Raw genomic sequence first — 18460 nt, forward strand, 5'->3', positions numbered from 1 at the left:
TACCTCTTTAAAGTCTTTACCCAAGTCTGGTTCAGGAAGTGCTGATACACGGTGAGAACCCAGGGTGCATATGGATGGAGTGATTCTGTGCCTAGGTGAGCCTGGCCAGGGGATACAACACAGCTTGTAGGCATCCTCCCCGCAGTGGAGCTTCTGGAGACAGAGCTCTGAGGTGTCCCCACCACACCCTGGGGCCTTTCTCCCTCAGTTCTTTATAAAAGGGATATTTGTCATGGGCTTAGGGGAAGAGGCCGCTGAGGTCACACAAGACCTGCCTTCTTGCTCTGGCTCACAAGGCACAAGTGAGCTGTGACCCTGGACTCTGTGTCAGTGCTGTGGTCACTTGGTCAGAACTAAGGGAAGCTCAAGAAATGTGGGTAGCTTTGATGCAGTCTGGCACCAGCAGCTCCATCCTGAAGCACTCTGAAGGTGCTGATGGCTGTTCACTGTGCTGCACCCTGAGCAGGAGGATGATCATCATTGCAGACCTAGGGTAACAGACTCAGCTGAAATATTCCTCCTGGCCCTGAGAAAAGTGGGCTAAGGTTCTCCCTTCTGCATGTGTTACCCAGTGGTTTGCCCCCCTTTCATCACCTGTGACCAACATGGGCTCATTGGGGGTATTTGTGCTGTCATTTCTGGCACAAGAACCCAAAGATCTAAGACCATAAAATGCATTTGGTCTTTCATACTGTCTATTCATACATTTTATTTAATTTTCTTGTCTAATATTTTCAAAGCAATGATGAGTAATGAGTGAGGTAAGGGGTACCTTTGCATTTTTTTGATCTCAGGGAAAATGTCCTCCATGCAGTAAGATGCTGACTCCAGACCAAGACAGGTGTGTGTGTGTGTGTGTGTGTGTGCGCGTGTGCACATGCACACGTGCACACGCATGTGTGTTACCATATCATAAACAAATTTATCTGTTTCTGTATTCTTACCTGATTTTTATTAGGGATAGATGTTAAAATTTGCCAAACACATTAAAAATCTATTGATACAATATGATCTTTTGTTGTGATATAATAATATGGTATTATACCAAAACTTTTATTAATGTTGAACCCAACCATTATTTTAAGTATAAATCCCACTTGACAATGGTGTATAAATGTGTAAATCTGGTGTTGAAATCAGTTCGTTCCTCAAATTTCCTGGCTCAAGTGATCCTCCCACCTCAGCTCCTTGAGTAGCCGGGATTGCAAGTGGGTGTCACCATGCCTGGCTAATTAAAAACAAATTTTATTTGTCTCAACATATTGCAATCCAGGGTTTTCTCTTTAATTCAGACTTGTTTTGAACATGTTTTCTTAGGTCAACAAGATCTCCATCCCCATCACCCCATCCCTGCAGATCTGCTGTGAATGCAACTTTAGATTCAAAGTTTCTCCTGGCTTTTGTAAAGTCATGTAGTGCTTTCCTCACACACTCCTTCCTATGCTCCACTAACCCCACTGCTTGCTTTGCAGAGCACTGGCAAAACCAGTTGTCCCCGAGGAGAAGAGTGATTTTGCTGGTATCCACAAGCCTTCCTGGTATGAAGGCAAGAGGCCCAGTTGGCACCATGAGCTCATAAGACAGCCTATTGGGCAAGGTTTGGAGTCACTCTTGGAGGGTATTACAGTCCCCCTTTACCTTTTGCCAGTGTGCAATTTCATCTTGGCACCTAGAGATCATCTTTTCCTGTTCTCCTTGGGGCCTCACAACCTGTTGAGGATGCAGCTGTTTGAAGGCGGCCGAGGAGGCTGCACGGTGGGGCACACGGTGGGGCTCCAGGGCTCCTGGTTCTGCGTGTGCGCTGTGGTTGGCACTGCTCAGGCTGCTGCCCCCAGTCATGGCGACTGCAGTGCCCAACTTCCTTCAGCTGAGTCCTCATGAGATCCTTCCTGCAATCAGTGCTCCCAGCTCCTCAGTCCCTTCAAAAGATAAATCATTCCAGAGATGGGTGGTGGTGATGTAGCATGACAATGTGGCTACTTTCAATGCTACCGAACTGCATACCAAAAAATGGCTAAAATGCTGAATTTTATGTTATGTATATTTTACCACATTAAAAAAAATATTAGCTGGGCACAGTGGCTCACACTTGTAGTCCCAGCACTTTGGGAGGCTGAGGCAGGAGGATTGCTTTTAGTCCAGGCATTTGAGATCAGCCTGGGCAACACAGTGAGACCCCATCTCTACAAAAAAACTCACAAAATTAGCTGGCCAAGTTGATTGTGTGCCTGTAATCTCAGCATCTCTGGAGGTGGAGGTGGGGGGATCGCTTGAGCCCAGGAGTTTAAGGCCTCAGTGTATGGTGATCACACCACTGCACTCCAGCCTGGGTGGCAGAGCGAGACCCAGTCTCCAAAATAATAATAGTAATAAATAATAAATAAATAAGTGATAATAAATAAAAATATCCACTTGGGATAATTATCACAAGAACTTTGCTGTCATGGTTGTGATTTTTTGGAACAAATTCTCATGGTTCTAACTAAACCAAATCAAATACAACATTGATTTGAACGCCCATGCTCACAGCAGCCTTATTCACAAAAACCACAAGGTAGAAGCAACCCAAATGTCCATCGACAGATGAATGGATCAACAAGATGTGGTCTCTCCACACAATTCAGCCTTAAAAAGGAAGGAAATTCCAACACATGCTACAACATGGAGGAACCTTGAAGACTTTATATATACTAAGGGTACCCACCCGCTACCTCACTGTATTCATATGTTGAAATCCCAACCCCCAAGCTGAAGGTATTAGGATATGGGATTATTAGATTCAAAGTTTGGGACATAATTAGGTCATGAGGGTGGAGCTCCCATGATGGGAGTTGTGTCCTTATAAAAGGGATTCCAGAGGCCCCTCTTACCCCTTCTGCCATGTAACAATACAACAGGAAGTCAGAAGTCTGTGAATGAAAGAGGGCCCTCACCAGAACCCAACCATGCTGGCCCTTCATCTTGGACTTCCAGCCTCCAGAGCCATGAGGTATCAATGTCTGTTGTTTATAAACTACCCAGACCATGGTACTCTGTTATGGCAGCCCGACCTCACTAAGACACTAATCAAAACAAACCGGTCCACAAAAGGACAAACACTGTATGATTCCACTTACATGAGGTACGTAGAGTAGTCAGATTCCTAGAGACAGAGTAGAATGGTGGTTGCCAGGGGCTGAGGGGAGAGGGAAATGGAGAGTTGTTTAATGGCATGGAGTTTTAGTTTTGCCAAATAAAAAAGTTCTGGATTAGTTGGACAACAATGTGAATGTACTTCATGCTTCTGAGCTGTACACTTAAAAACGGTTGCCTGGGCATTGTGGCTCATCCCTGTAATCCTAGCACTTTGGGAGGCCAGGGCAGAGGACTGCTTGAGCCGAGGAGTTCAAGACCAGCCTGGGCAACATAGCAAGACTCTGTCTCTACAAAACATTTTTTAAAAAATTCACCAGGTGTGGTGGTGCACACCTGTGGTCCCAGCTACTTGGGAGTCTCAGGTGGGAGGACTGCTTGAGTCCGGATGTTCGAGACTGCAGTGAGCTGTGATCACACCACTGCACTCCAGCCTGGGCAACACATAGTGAAGCCGTATCTTTAAAAAAAAAAAATAGTGAGACTGGGTGCGTTGGCTCACACCTATAATCCCAGCACCGTGGGAGGCTGAGGTGGGTGGATTGTTTGAGCCCAGGAGTTTGAGACCAGCCTGGGCAATGTAGCAAGACCCTGTCTCCACAAAAAGTTAGCTGGGCATGATGGTGCATGTCTGTGGTCCCAGCTACTTGGGAGGCTGAGGTGAAAGGATTACTTGAGCCTAAAAGATTGAGGCTGCAGTGAGCTGTGATTACGCCACTATACTCCAGCCTGGGTGGCAGAGTGAGACCTTGTCTCAAAAAAAAAAAAAAATGGATAAGGTGGTAAGTTTTATGTTATGTGTATTTTATATTTTTTTTATTTTTTAAAGAAACAGGATCTTGCTATGTTGCCCAGGCTAGAGTGCAATGGCTATTCACATGTGTGATCATAGTGTACTACAGCTTCCAACTCCTCAGCTGGAGTTGAGATGATTCTGCCTCAGCCTCCCGAGTAGCTGAGACCACAGGTGTGCACAGCTTTGCCTGGCTCCATTTTACTACACTACAGTGTCTCTCTTTTTACATGGTTGTTGCAGTAAAAGAAAATTCGGTGTATATAGAAACATCACAAGCAATTGTTTTAAGATTATATGTAAAGTGGAAATAAGTTGTAGACTCATATAGTTGTCAATAGGTTTTCTAACATAAGAACTTTGGGTGGGGCACTTGAGAACTGATTCAGATGGAAGATGGTTCTAGGCTGGTGGAACAGTGTTGAGAATTCCTGAATGTGTAGTATTCCTAGACCTCTGTCCACCAAATTAAAGCAGGTCCCCCTATCACCATGATCCTACAGGGGGCATCCCCCTTAGTAACCCATGGAATCTGGCCCAGCCTCTTTCTCTAGCCTAAATTGAGACATTCTCCTCCTTGTTTCTCTAGGCCTCAGCCACACTGGCCTTCTTCTATTTCCAAACACACACCAAGCTCTCTCCTGAAACACAGCCTTCCCACATACCGCATCTCTGCCTAGTTCATACACTGCCGGCAAATTGTGTATTGGGGCTGGGCCCTTCCCACTGTTCAGCTGTCATCCTATTTTTTTCCTTTGTCAGGGGTCCTTTGAAAACTACGTATTCCAGACCAGGTGCCTGGACATTCTCTCTTATGACACTTATTAAAACATGTTGTTGGCTGGGTGCGGTGGCTCACGCCTGTAATCCCAGCACTTTGGGAGGCCGAGGCAGGTGGATTGCCTGAGCTCAGGAGTTTGAGACCAGCTGGGCAACATGGTGAAACCCCATCTCTATTAAAATACAAAAAATCAGCCGGGCATGGCAGTGTGTGCCTGTAGTCCCAGCTACTCGGGAGGCTGAGGCAGGAGAATTGCTTGAACCTGGGAGGCGGAGGTTGCAGTGAGCTGAGATTGCACCACTGCACTGAAGCCTGGGAGACTCTGTCTCCAAAAAAAAAACAACAACAAAACCAAACAAAACCAAAACAAAACAATAAAAAAAACATGTTGTTGTCATTATTTTCCCGCTAGACTCCCACAAGATTCCCCACTAGACTCTAAGCTTCATGGGAGGAGGGGCTATGCATATTCACAGTGTCTGCTCTTACCAGAGAGTCTCACAGAGCAGCCTAACAGGTTAGACCAAAGAACAGGTCATATAAAAACCCAAATTCCAATTTCTCCTGAGATGTTTTTCTCCTAAAAACCAAGTTAAGAACTCTAGGCCTGTACTGGGAAGCTGCCTCCCCATTCAGACAGGGTCTCCCCATTACCACAATCCCTCCTAGTCCTCTCTTCTACTTGCCTCCCTATGTGATCATTGCAGGCATCTGAGTTTGTAAACCCGAGTTTACAAAAGGGGATTAGAGAAATGCCCACATCAAATGATCTCATTCACCCATTTTTCAGATTCTAGGTCCTGATGATTGGCACACGTTGCGATGAGTTGGATGGGGGGAGTCCAGCCAGGACCTCAGGGTGGCCACAGACTTCTTCAATTTTCACCCTCTAAGGTTTGGTCCTCAGATTGGAATTATGTTTCCTCAATTCTCTGCAGACAGGAAGTGTTGAGATCTGACTCTTAGTAGTAATTTAAATGAGAGAAAGAGAGAAGGAGGGAGGTATTTTTATATCCTATTTGTATCTAAATACCAGAAAAGGTAGGGAGTGGGGGCTTACACCTGTAATCCTGACACTTTGGGAGGCCAAGACGGGAGAATCTCTTGAGCCCAGGAGTTTGAGAATAGCCTGGGCAATGTGGCATGACCCTATCTCTACAAAAAATACAAAAATTAGTTGGACATGGTGGCATGTGGCTGTAGTCCCAGCTATTTGGGAGGCTGACATGGGAGGATTGTTTTAGCCTAGGAGGTCAAGGCTGCAGTTAACTGTGATTGTACCACTGTACTCCAGCCTGGGTGACAGAGCAAGACTGTCTCAAAACAAACAAACAAACAAACAGAAAAACAAACAACCTGGGAAAATGGTACTTTGGGAACAAGCACCTTGGTCAACCCAATTCCTTATTGAAGGAAATAACATATACAGTGGTCCATTTCTTTTTTTTTTTTTTTCTGAGACGGAGTCTTTCCCTGTCGCCAGGCTGGAGTGCTGTGGCGTGATCTTGGCTCACTGCAACCTCCGACTCCCTGGTTCAAGCGATTCTCCTGCCTCAGCCTCCCAAGTAGCTGGGATTACAGACACGCACCACCATGCCCAGATCATTTTTGTATTTTTAGTAGAGATGGGGTTTCACAATGCTGGCCAGGATGGTCTCAAACTCCTGACCTCGTGATTCACCTGCCTCGACCTCCCAAAGTGTGTGCTGGGATTACAGGTGTGAGCCACTGCACCCAGCCTACAGTGGTCCGTTTCTAAGACAAAATGCTTTGAATTGGCTTAGGTCAGCAACCTACAGAAGAAACATGATACACTAGGTCCCTGCTTGGATAGCCAGCCAATGCCTGCTTGTCAGCCTCCCCCTTCCCCACCTTCGCCCCTTAGTTGCCTTCACCTGAACCAAAGTAGTTTAGTCTAAGATGAAAGTTTACTAGCCTGCAAAATAGCTTGTTTGTCTGTTCTTAGCCTGCCCAGCTACTTAGGTCATAAGTCTAACACTTGAAGAGCCCCTAAGCTAACTAAGATTACAATGCATTGTGGGCTGCAACAAAATGCAGCAAAACGACCCTAAAATAAACAAAAAACAAAAAACTCCTGGCGCTCCCACCCAACAATCAACAGGCGAGAAGATTATGACCCCGTAGTACTCAGCCTATGAGGAACTGGGGGAGGGACCTGTGCCCTAGGGGATAAACTGCTTGTTGAAAGTGTGCTGGTGTGCCTGTCAGACACCTGATCTTGCAAGACTGTCATTAAAAGTCTCACTTTCACTGTTCTCCGGGTCTCCGAGTCCATTCTTTGGGTTGGGATGGGCGAGACTGTTTCTCACATTATGAAAAGCTGAAGGTTAAGTGAACTTGGGGAATACTGCCTCCTGCTGGCCGGATGTCATGGAAGCCTGGCCCATCAGCAGAGAATGATAAGCTGGAGTTCTGGAGGGTCTGATTTCCAAGGAATCACCCCCTTGGAAGCTCCTCTAATACACCCTGATGAGATTAACCTGATTAGGTCTATTGTTTGATAAAAAGAGGAGGAAGTTTAATCACTTCCACATTCTTTGCCCACGACTAACCCTGATTGGATTTGGGGCTATGGTTCAAATGTATGACCGATTGATTTTTTTCACTTCTTCTGTTGGACTTTTGAACAAAAGTTCTCTGAAAAGGAATTTAGAGGAAAGAGACTTATTCCAGTGAACAGTTACAGTTTGCAAACCCAAGAGACACAACTTTTGGTACAAAAGGAAGTTACATTCCAGAGAACAAGGGGAGGCTTTGTCTTTTCTAGAGAAAATTCCCGCTCAGAATCCCACTCAGGTCTGCTTATGCAAATGAAAGATTCAAACTTTTTAGTTCTGATTACTTGGCTCTAGCTGGGTTCTGATTAGTCAAAGCAGGTCACAGTCTACTGGTGGTGTAAACAGGAACAGGCAGCTATGTAAGTCCCAAAGTTTTTCCAGAAACTCAAAGTATGTGTGTGACCTCTGGTCAGCAAATAGCCACTTGTCTCAAATTTAAATTTAGGCCCAGGATTCATCTTGAGGAATTGGCTCTTTCAGGGTTCAGAGACCAATCAAAATGTCTATCAGAATGGTTGTGTTAAAAAGCAAATAATGGGCAGGGCGTGGTGGCTCAAGCCTGTAATCCCAGTACTTTGGGAGGCCGAGGCAGGTGGATCACCTGAGCTCAGGAGTTCGAGACCAGCCTTGCCAACGTGATGAAACCCCGTCTCTACTAAAAATACAAAAAAAATTAGCTGGGCGTGGTGGCGTGCGCCTGTAATCCCAGCTACTTGGGAAGCTGAGGCAGAAGAATCGCTTGAACCCCGGGGGCGGAGGTTGCAGTGAGCCAAGATCATGCCACTGCACTCCAGCCTGGGTGATAAGAGCAAGATTCTGTCTAAAAAAAAAAAAAAAAAACAGCAAATAACGTTGTCCTGTGCCATGAGCCACATACTCAAATATTTACACAGGTCCAGGGGAAGTAAAGAGTAAATATGGCCGCCAGGCGCGGTGGCTCACGCCTGTAATCCCAGCACTTTGGCGGCTGAGGTGGGCGGATCACGAGGTCAGGAGATCGAGACCATCCTGGCTAACACGGTGAAACCCCGTCTCTACTAAAAAATACAAAAAATTAGCCAGGCGTGGTGGCGGGCACCTGTAGTCCCAACTACTTGGGAAGCTGAGGCAGGAGAACGGTGTGAACCCGGGAGGCGGAGCTTGCAGTGAGCCGAGATAGCGCCACTGCACTCTAGCCTGGGCGACAGGGTGAGACTCTGTCTCAAAAAAAAAAAAAGAGTAAATATGGCCTGATGTGAAAAAAAAATTATAACCACCAGAATTTCCTAAAATGCATTTTATTGATCTATAGTGTTAATGCACAACATCCACAAATATCTATGATGACAATTGTTAAAAATTCAAGTTAAAATACAAAATTTAAAAAAGTTTACCTACTTTTACTTTGTTAATTTATGACTCTTTGGGTTTGAAATGAGATTTGATATCATTGTATTTATAGATATTCCTTGACTTCTTGTGTTATGTACCAATAAGCACATTGTTAAGTTGAAAACATCATAAACCAAAAATGTGTAGCTGGGCCAGGAGCTATGGCTCATGCCTATAATCCCAACACTTTGGGATGCCGAGGCAGGAGGATCACTTGAGCTCAAGAGTTCAAGACCAGCCTGGGTGACAAAGCAAGACCCCCATCTCCACAAAAAATTAAAAAATTAGCCAGTTGTGGTGCTACAACCCTGGGGTCCCAGCTACTTGGGAGGCTGAGGCAGGAGGATCATTTGAACCCAGGATGTCGAGGCTGAAGTGAGCTATGATTGTGTCACTATGCTCCAGTCTGGGTAACAGAATGAGACCCTATTTTTAAAAGAACACACAATGTGTAGCTGAGTAGGGCTGCGGCTCACTGCCACTGCCAGTGTTTGAAGAAAGGTTCCCACTGAATGCATCTCAATTTTGCACTGTAATCAAGTAGAAAAACTGTAAGTCCAATCATTGTAAGTCTGGGACCATCTTGTCCATAGTCTTATGACAGAATACTGTTTAAAAGTGTAGATCTATCCGAATGTTGATGAATTTATTGTGAAATGCTTCCCCTTGTGTTGCTTCTATGTGATCTATGTGTAGCAGTGGACATTTTTTTTTTTTTAAGTGAAAAACAAATCATGCCCCTCCCTTGATTCTCTCCCCCGTGATGTTTCCCTTAGAGAACATTCCTCCCTTCCCTTCCCAGTCCCCACCTCAGAGATGGGGCAACTCCTCCCTTTTTATCACACTTCTTCCACTCTGAGGCTCTAGGCAATCAGTTCTCGGTCACTCCCACCCATGTGAAGGTTTTTTTTTTTTTTTTTTTTTTTTGAGTTGGAGTCTCGCTCTGTCGCCCAGGCTGGAGTGCAGTGGTGCGATCTCGGCTCACTGCAAGCTCCACCTCCCGGGTTCACGCCATTCTCCTGCCTCAGCCTCCCGAGTAGCTGGGACTACAGGCACCTGCCACCACGCCTGGCTAATTTTTTTGTATTTTTAGTAGAGATGGGGTTTCACCGTGTTAGCCAGGATGGTCTCGATCTCCTGACCTCGTGATCCGCCTGCCTTGGCCTCCCAAAGTGCTGGGATTACAGGCGTGAGCCATCGCGCCCGGCCCCGTATGAAGGTTTTTGATGATGCTTGCTAGAATGGACCCAGATAATTTTCGTGTGGACAGAAGGTAGATTTTTAGTAGCTCTTGTTAGAGGTCATGTAGGAGATTGTCTCAGCTTGAGCTGCTATTGCAAATACCGATACTGTAGACTGGGTGGCTTGAAAACACCAGAAATGCATTCCTCAGAGTTGTGGAGGCTGGATGTCCAAGATAGGACAGGTCTGAGATCAGGATGCCAGCATGCTTCAGTTCTGGTAGAAATCCTCTTCCAGGCTACAGACTGCCAACTTCTCGTGTCTTCGTGTGGCAGAAAAAGGGCTAAAAAGATCTCTGGGATTTTTTTTTTTTTTTTTTTTTCGAGACAGAGTCTCACTCTGTTGCCCAGGCTGGAGTGTAGTGGTGTGAGTGGCATGATCTTGGTTTACTGCAGTCTCCGCCTCCTGGGTTCAGGCAATTTTCGTGTCTCAGCCTCCCGAGTAGCTGGGACTACAGGCGTGTGTGACCATGCCCGACTAATTTTTGTATTTTTAGTAGAGACCGGGTTTCACCATGTTTGCCAGGCTGGTCTTGAACTCTTGGCCTCAAGTCATGTGCCTGCCTTGGCCTCCCAAAGTGCTGGGGTTGCAGGCACGAGCCACCGCGCCCAGCAGGGCCTCATTTGTAAAGGCACTAATCCCATTCGTGAGGTTCTGCCCTCATGACCTAATTACCTCCTAAAGGTCCCATGTCTGAGCACCATCACACTGGCATTTAGGATTTCAGCTTATGAATTTTGGGAGGACACAAACATTCAGTTCATAACAGCATAGTGTTGTCACCCACTTTTTTTTTTTTTTGGTAGGGACAGTGTGTCGAACTTTGGTCTCAAGTGATCCTGCTGCATCAGCCTCCCAAAGCTTTGGGATTACAGGCACGCACTGCCAAGGCCAGCCACATCCATATTCTTAATCTCCACCATGGCCTCATGAGCCTGGTCCCCTGTCAGTGGGCTAGGGCCTCGACATGGGTAATACGCATACTAGCTGAGGTTCAGGAACCCAACTGACTTGTGTAAGAATTTCCAGCTGGCCCCGCAGAGCAAGAGGCTGAAGAGTGGGGAGCAGTGCTAGTGTTGCCACTGCTACAGCTCTCGGGCAGTATTCACTACCCTCATCCTGTATGTGTGCCCAGGTGCTGGGTGAGCATTTCACTCCACACGAGAGGCATCATGCATTCCTTCATTCATTTGTTCATGCTGTTATACTATAGTGAACAATAAACTCTTGAGGAATGTCGGGTTTAGGGGAGCCAGTCCCCTGTTCAGTTGAAAATCTGCCTGGCTATGTATAAATTTTGACTCCCCCAAAACTTAACTACTAATAGCCTGCTGTTGACTCGAAGCCTTACTGATGATATCAACAGTCAATTAACACATACTTTGAATTTTATACGTATTATGTACTGTATGCATTTTTTTTTTCTTTGAGATGGAGTCTCACTTTGTGGCCCAGGCTGGAGTGCAGTGGCACCATCTCTGCTCACTGCAACCTCCCAGGTTTAAGTGATTCTCCTGCCTCAGCCTCCCAAGTACTGGGATTACAGGCATGTGCCACCAAGCCTGGTTAATTTTTGTATTTTTAGTAGAGATGGGGTTTCACCATGTTGGCCAGGCTAGTCTCAAACTCCTGACCTCAAGTGATCCACCTGCTTCGGCCTCCCAAAGTGCTGGGATTACAGGCGTGAGCCACTGCACCCTTCCTGTACTGTATTCTTATAATAAAGTAAGCTAGAGAAAAGAAAACGTTATTAAGATAATCCTAAGGAAGATAAAATCTATTTACTATTCATTAGGTAGAAACAGATGGATTATCCTACAGGAGGAGGAGGAAGAGGAGGGGGTTGGTTTTACAGTCTCAGGGGTGAAAGAGGCATAAGAAAATCTGCAAATAAGTGGACCCACGAAGTTCAAATTCCTGTTGTTCACAGTTAGTGGTACACAGGAGACACTAGGTAAGCTAAAGGTTGGGCTGGGCATGGTGGCTCACACCTGTAATCTCAGCACTGTGGGAGATCAAGGCGGGAGGATCGCTTGAGGCCAGGAGTTTGAGACCAGCCTGGCCAACATGGTGAAATGCTGTCTCTACTAAAAATACAAAAATTAGCTGGGCATGGTGGCATGTGCCTGTAATCCCAGCTACTTGGGAGGCTGAGGCACAAGAATCACTTGAATCTGGAAGGCAGAGGTTGCAGTGAGCCAAAATAGTGCCACTTCACTCCAGCCTGGGTGACAGAGTGAGACTGTCTCAAAAAAACAAACAAACCAAAAAGATTAGCTAAAGGTTGAACTTTCAGTGATGAACTAAACAGAAACAATCTCATAGAGATTGTGGACAGGAGAAGAAACAAGCACAGGTGCAGTTAAAACCCGTGATAAATGCCCTTGCAAAAACAAGTGTTAGGCCAGGCGTGATGGCTTATGTCTGTAATCCCAACACTTTGGGAGGCCAAGACAGGAGAACTGCTTGAGGCCAGGGGTTTCAAGCCTGCAGTGAGCTATGATTACACCACTGCTCTCCTGCCTGGGCGGTAGAGACCCTGCTTAAGAAAAAAAAAAAGAAAGGCTGGGCGCGGTGGTTCATGCCTGTAATCCCAGCACTTTGGGAGGCCGAGGTGGGCGGATCACGAGGTCAGGAGATCGAGACAATCCTGGCTAACACAGTGAAACCCCGTCTCTACTAAAAATACAAAAAAAATTAGCAGGGCATGGTGGCAGGCGCCTGTGGTCCCAGCTACTCGGGAGGCTGAAGCAGGAGAATGGTGTGAACTTGGTAGGTGGAGCTTGCAGTGAGCCGAGATTGCGCCACTGCACTCCAGCCTGGGCGACAGAGCAAGACTCTGTCTCAAAAAACAAACAAACAAAAAAACAAAACAAAACAAAACAAAAACCTAAGCCAAAACCAAAACGCAGCATAGTCCATGAGAGAGGAAGAGCAGGGCAGGCCTACTCACCTGGGGCTGTCGGGGGAGGCTGCCCAGGAAGGGACTCTGAAGTGAGCACCTGGAGGAAGGAGGTTAGTTCTGAGGGATTGGAATTCATCCTGGCATTGGGATCATGGGCAAAGGTCCTGTGGTGACAAGGAGCCTGGTGCGAGCCTGGCTTAGCACCATGTGAGAGCAGAGGGGTGGAAAGGCACTAGGTAAGCATGCCTTCGGATGTGAAATGAGGGAGACGGGGACTGGGGGACCCTGACATGAGGCAGGAGGAAAGGAGATGGGAAGAATGGGTGATCAGAGGGACCACTAGACCACCGAGGGCGAGGGCTTGCTAATATCAGAGCCATGTGCAGGAGAATGAGGTGCAATCTTGGATAGACCTCCAGTGCAGGTGGTCCAGCCATCAATGACAATAACCACATGCATGATTGCAGGTGGAACCAGAAGAACCACCCAGGCAACCCACAGAACTGGGGAACTAATCAAGTCTTGTTTTAAATGACTACATTACGGGTGGTTTGCCATGTAGCAGTGGATCGCTGAAACAGTTTAAAATATCTATTCAGCCGGGCGTTCGGTGGGTAGCTCACACCTGTAATCCCAGCATTTTAGGAAGCTGAGGCAGGAGGATCTCTCGAACGTAAGAATTTCAGACCAGCCTTGAGCAAAATGGCAAGACCCTGTCTCCACAAAAAGTAAAAAAAATTAGCTGGGTGTGGTAGCATGTGCTTGTAGTCCCAGCTACTTGGGAGGCTGGGACAGGAGAATTGTTTGAGCCCAGGAGTTTGAGGCTGCAGTGAGCTGTGACTGCACTGCTACACTCCAGCCTGGACAACAGAGTGAAACCTTGTCTCTAAAGAAAAAAAACTACAAACCAGGCGGGAGCACTGAATGGCTCCTGTCTCCCCTGAGACCCTTGTAGACCTTGAGGTCTGTTACAGAGCTCACCAACCTTCTCTTGGTCTAGAATTATCTAAAAAGAGTTGAGTGCAGCCAGAAAGGACTGAATACATGGTGTTCTTCAATCCCATCAAACTGCTGTGCCCTGCAGATGATCCTTGAGTCCAGGTGTTGGTGGGTTGAGGACAAGGCTGAGGGAACAGAGGTGGGAACAGCGGCCCAGGGCCAGGAGAATGCAGAGTTCAGAGTGCATGACCTGCATCTAACTCTAGATGCTCCAGGGGTCTGAGACCATCTCCAGCAGGGTCTGGAAGGCCCAATCATTCCCCAGCACGCACAGTCACCACTGGATACAATCTTGCTCTGTGAGTGATGCAAAGGTCCTGGGGCAGTGAAGCCTGTGAAACAAAGTTGGGACCAGAGTGTCTCTATGGTTGAGGGCTGGGCTTATTTGCTCTCTAAATATAATTGTAAGAGCAAGTAGAAACACCTATCCTCTCTGAGCTTAAAAGGATCAAAAAGCTCTGACAGTGTCAGTGGTAGGGCTGGTTCAGGGGCTGCAGTAGTGCTGGTGCCCACAGGTGGGACCTTCTCCTGCCCTGATTCCCAAGGACTGGTGCTCTGGGAGGGGTCTGGGAGGTATATTTCTCTTTCACAAATACATGCACAACACATGAATGAGCTACTGGATGAGGGAAGAAATGAATGAATAAGTGAGAAAAGCTTCCTTTCTCCTCTCCAGGAATTAGCAGTCACTGGTTAGTTCCCCACTGCCCACCAGCCTGTGCAGAGGAGGCAGGAGCAACAGATCATAGATGTGGTTGCAGCCGTTACTGGACAGAGTGGTCAAGACATCCTGTGTCTGCAGAGGCCCTCCCCAGCCCTCACCTGGACAGTGGCACTGTTGGCCAGAGAGGCAGTGGGAAGAAGGGTGGGGCTCCCAGAGTCGACCCAGCGGGCTGAAACTGGTGCAGTCTGCACCTCACCAGGCAGAGAATGGATGTGGGGCAGCTTGACACCGAGCAGGGGCTCATCTGAGCCTCAGGGGTGGTTGCTCTATCAAAGTGTTTGCAAGTAAACAGTCCCAGTGCACACCCAGCTGCTCAGTGCCACCTCGTGCACCCAGGGCCACTTCAGCCTTGATCACAGGCCTGCACAGGTTCCAGGGGAGGAGACACTCCAGCTTTTTGAGGGAGGGTGAGCATGCGGGATCAGAGACTTTAAGTCCAAATTTCCCCTTAATTTTTTTTTAAATCTTGCAGGTAGTATGCAAACATACATTTAATGTATTATTTTTATTCTCATTTATTTTTTTGAGGCAGGGTCTCCCTCTGTTGGCCAGGCTGGAGGGCAGTGGTGAGATCTTGGCTTGCTGCAGCCTCAACTCAACCTCCCAAGCTCAAGTGATTTTCCCACCTCAGCCTCCCAAGTAGTTGGGACTGCAGGTGCCTGGCCGCCATGACCAGCTAATTTTTAAATTTTTTTTGTAGAGATGGGGTTTTGCCATGTTGCTCAGGCTAGACTCGAACTCCTGAGCTCAAGTGATCCTCCCACCTTGGCCTCCCAAAGTGCTGGGATTATAGGTGTGAGACACTGCATCCGGCTCCCAAATTTCCCCTTTTTATAAGGACACCAGTTGTACTGACCGGGGCCCCACCTCTATGACTTCATCTAAGCTTCATTAACTCCTTAAAGGCCCTATCTCCAAATACAGGCACACTGGGGGTTAGGGCTTCAACCTATGGATTTGGGGGATGCAATTCAGTCTATCACAGCGTCAAGCTGCGCCTGCTCGGTGAGCCAGAACAGGGGTGGGGAAGGCACCAGGCCCTGGTGCTTCTTTCCCATGCCTGAGTCACTCTACTTGGTTCTAGGAGGGAGAGGAGCATGGGCTGAAGGCAGTGCTGCAACATGGAAGGGGCAGAACATCCCAACCCGCTCTGGGCCCCCGATGTCTTCTGCTGTACAAAGCAGGTGTTTTCACCCCCCGAGGATGTGTCCTTCCTTCCTGGCTCACCAAGCATTTAAATGTGGACAGAAAATTTATTTATCTGGGGTGCGGTTTCCTCAGGGGGAAGTTGAGGTCACGACCCCTGAGGTACCTTAACCCAAAGGCCTCCAGGGCACTGGTCCCAGAGTCTCCAGCAGGTGCTTCCTCCCTGAATGCTTCCATATGGCAAGATCAGAGCCACAAATGCTGCCCCCACGCTGTTCCGGTAACCGACATTGCAGACCCAATAAAGTCTGGGATGGTAGTGGCCAGGAACGGGGTGTGCCACGGCCCCACCTCTCAGAGCAGGGAGGAGGATGCTGGGCCAGCCCTTGGGGACCCCAGGCACCGTGGCCACAGGAGTCAGAGCTCTGCGCGTCTGCACCATGTCCTGGGCTCCTGTCCTGCTCATGCTGTTTGTCTACTGCACAGGTGAGGGAACCCCCAGATCCCAAAGACTCCTGCCCCTTCCTTCATCCTGCCCTGCTCCCACGGCCCACATGCATCTGTGTCACCAGGTTGTGGTCCTCAGCCGGTGCTGCATCAGCCGCCGGCCATGTCCTCAGCCCTTGGAACCACAATCCGCCTCACCTGCACCCTGAGGAACGATCATGACATCGGTGTGTACAGCGTCTACTGGTACCAGCAGAGGCCGGGCCACCCTCCCAGGTTCCTGCTGAGATATTTCTCACAGTCAGACAAGAGCCAGGGCCCCCAGGTCCCCCCTCGCTTCTCTGGATCCAAAGATGTGGCCAGGAACAGGGGGTATTTGAGCATCTCTGAGCTGCAGCCTGAGGACGAGGCTATGTATTACTGTGCTATGGGGGCCCGCAGCTCGGAGAAGAAGGAGAGGGAGAGGGAGTGGGAGGAAGAAATGGAACCCATTGCAGCCGGGACACGTGTCCCTTGAACTGAAGACAGCAGAGGCACGCATCCCCTTGGAGAGGCTGTCGTGGAAGAGGGTGGAGCCGCCGCCCGAAGCGCCGAGGAGGCTGAGCCACTCAGCATCTCCTGGTCCTGCAGTGTTGCTGTAAATCCCCATTGGAGACTGCATTAGGGAATTAAAGCTGCTTGTCACTTTTTGCTGAGTTTGGTCTGACTGTTGTGCGACATCGTAGTACCAGCCTTGGGCAAAGGCCCGGGGCCCCGGGAGACTGGCAGATCACTGTGGTGAGCACTCACCTGAGTCCTTACTTTTGTGGGCCATGGGAGGCAAGGGGTTGACCGAAGCACCCTGGAGGGGCATCCCTGCCCAGGACAGGACCCTCTGGTGTCATCTGATTCTGCCCAGCGGTTACAGGGCAAACAAGCTTAGAAAGCACCTGGTCTGGGCCTCCGGGGAGAACAGGAGCCAGGTGATAGGCCTAGAGCGGGTTCTCCACCTTGGTCCTATCGACGTTTTGGGCTGGACAGTTCTTGGTTGTGGGGCTGTCCTGCGGATTGTTGAATGGTGAGTGGTTATCTGTGGCCTCTACCCACCAGATGCCCCTTCCCAGTTGTGACAAACAAAAATGTCTCCAGACATTGCCAAATGTCCCCAGGTGGTAAACTCACACTGATTGTGAACCACTGGTCTAGATGAGCAAGTAAATGCATTTACTTATTTGTACAAGAGAGTGGCAGGTGTCGGCAAACATGGTCTTTTTTTCCTTTTTTTAGAGATAAAGTCTTGCTCTGTGGTCCAGGCTGGAGTGCAGTGGTGCAATCATAGCTCACCGCAGCTTCAAACTCCCAGGCTCAAGTGATTGTCCTGTCTCAGCCTCCTGAGCAGCTTAGACTACAGGTGTGCATCACCATGCTTAGCTATTTATTTAGTTTTATTTTTGGAGAGATGAATGTCTCACTATGTTGCTCAAGCTGATCTCAAACTCCTGAGCTCAAGTGATCCCCCTGCTTGGGCCTCCCAAAATGCTGGGATTAGAGGCGTGAGCCACTGCACCCAGCCCATTTTCTATAAAGAGCCAGGTGGTAAATATTTTTGGCTTTGTGGGCTATGCGATCTCTGTCACAACTGTTCAGTTCTGTCCTAGTAGCAAGAAAGCAGCCACAGACAAACATGTCAACAAAGAGGCATGGCTGTGTTCTTATAAAGCTGTATTTACAGAAACAGATGGGGCTACACTGGGCTGGGTATGGCGCTCAGGCTGTAGTTTGCTGAGCCCTGCTCGGGAGCACTCCAGCTCCTGTCTCCAGGTTTTAAGCAAGCCATGCTTGGTGGGATAATCAGAGTCCTCCCTCAACTTATCTTGCCTGTGACCCCAGGCAGAAGCCTCTGGACCCGTGGAGATACCTAGAGGCATGAAGGACGTGGTCTCACTGAGACTGTGTTGGACTGTCTGGGTGAAGTAGCAATGGGGAGCTCCCTGCAGCCCCGGCCCACAGCAAGGCCCCCTGAGCCCGTGGGTGGTGGGTCTGAGTGTGCCTTGCGGAGAGGAACTCTCTACATTGGGTGTCCACACAACCTGTAGACATGCCTCACTCAGAGAGGTGCCGGGCAAACCATCTCCCTTGTAACCCCAACTTGCCTGGGAACGTGCATTCACTCCAGCTAAAAAGATCCTGAGGCATCTCCCCAGAGAGGTGGACACATGTCAGTATCAGCGTTCCATGTGTGGTCATGAGTCCCTCTCTTGTTAAACAGTGGTCTCCAGCACTTTGGGAGGCCGAGGCGGGTGGATCACCTGAGGTCAGGAGTTCGAGACCAGCCTACCCAACATGGCGAAATCTCATCTCT

General features: G+C 48.4%; 1 protein-coding gene across 1 annotated transcript; it reads left to right on the forward strand.

The window, feature by feature from the left end:
* The first annotated feature begins 16084 nt into the window (after positions 1–16084).
* VPREB1 (V-set pre-B cell surrogate light chain 1) lies at positions 16085–16811 on the forward strand. Its single transcript, NM_001413628.1, has 2 exons — positions 16085–16158; positions 16245–16811. Exons 1-2 carry the CDS (start codon positions 16113–16115, stop codon positions 16634–16636), a joined length of 438 nt encoding a protein of 145 aa, NP_001400557.1. The 5' UTR covers positions 16085–16112; the 3' UTR covers positions 16637–16811.
* Positions 16812–18460: the final 1649 nt, after the last annotated feature.

Source organism: Pan troglodytes, chromosome 23 (genome assembly GCF_028858775.2).
Source record: "Pan troglodytes isolate AG18354 chromosome 23, NHGRI_mPanTro3-v2.0_pri, whole genome shotgun sequence".
Classification (NCBI taxonomy): Eukaryota; Metazoa; Chordata; class Mammalia; order Primates; family Hominidae; genus Pan; species Pan troglodytes.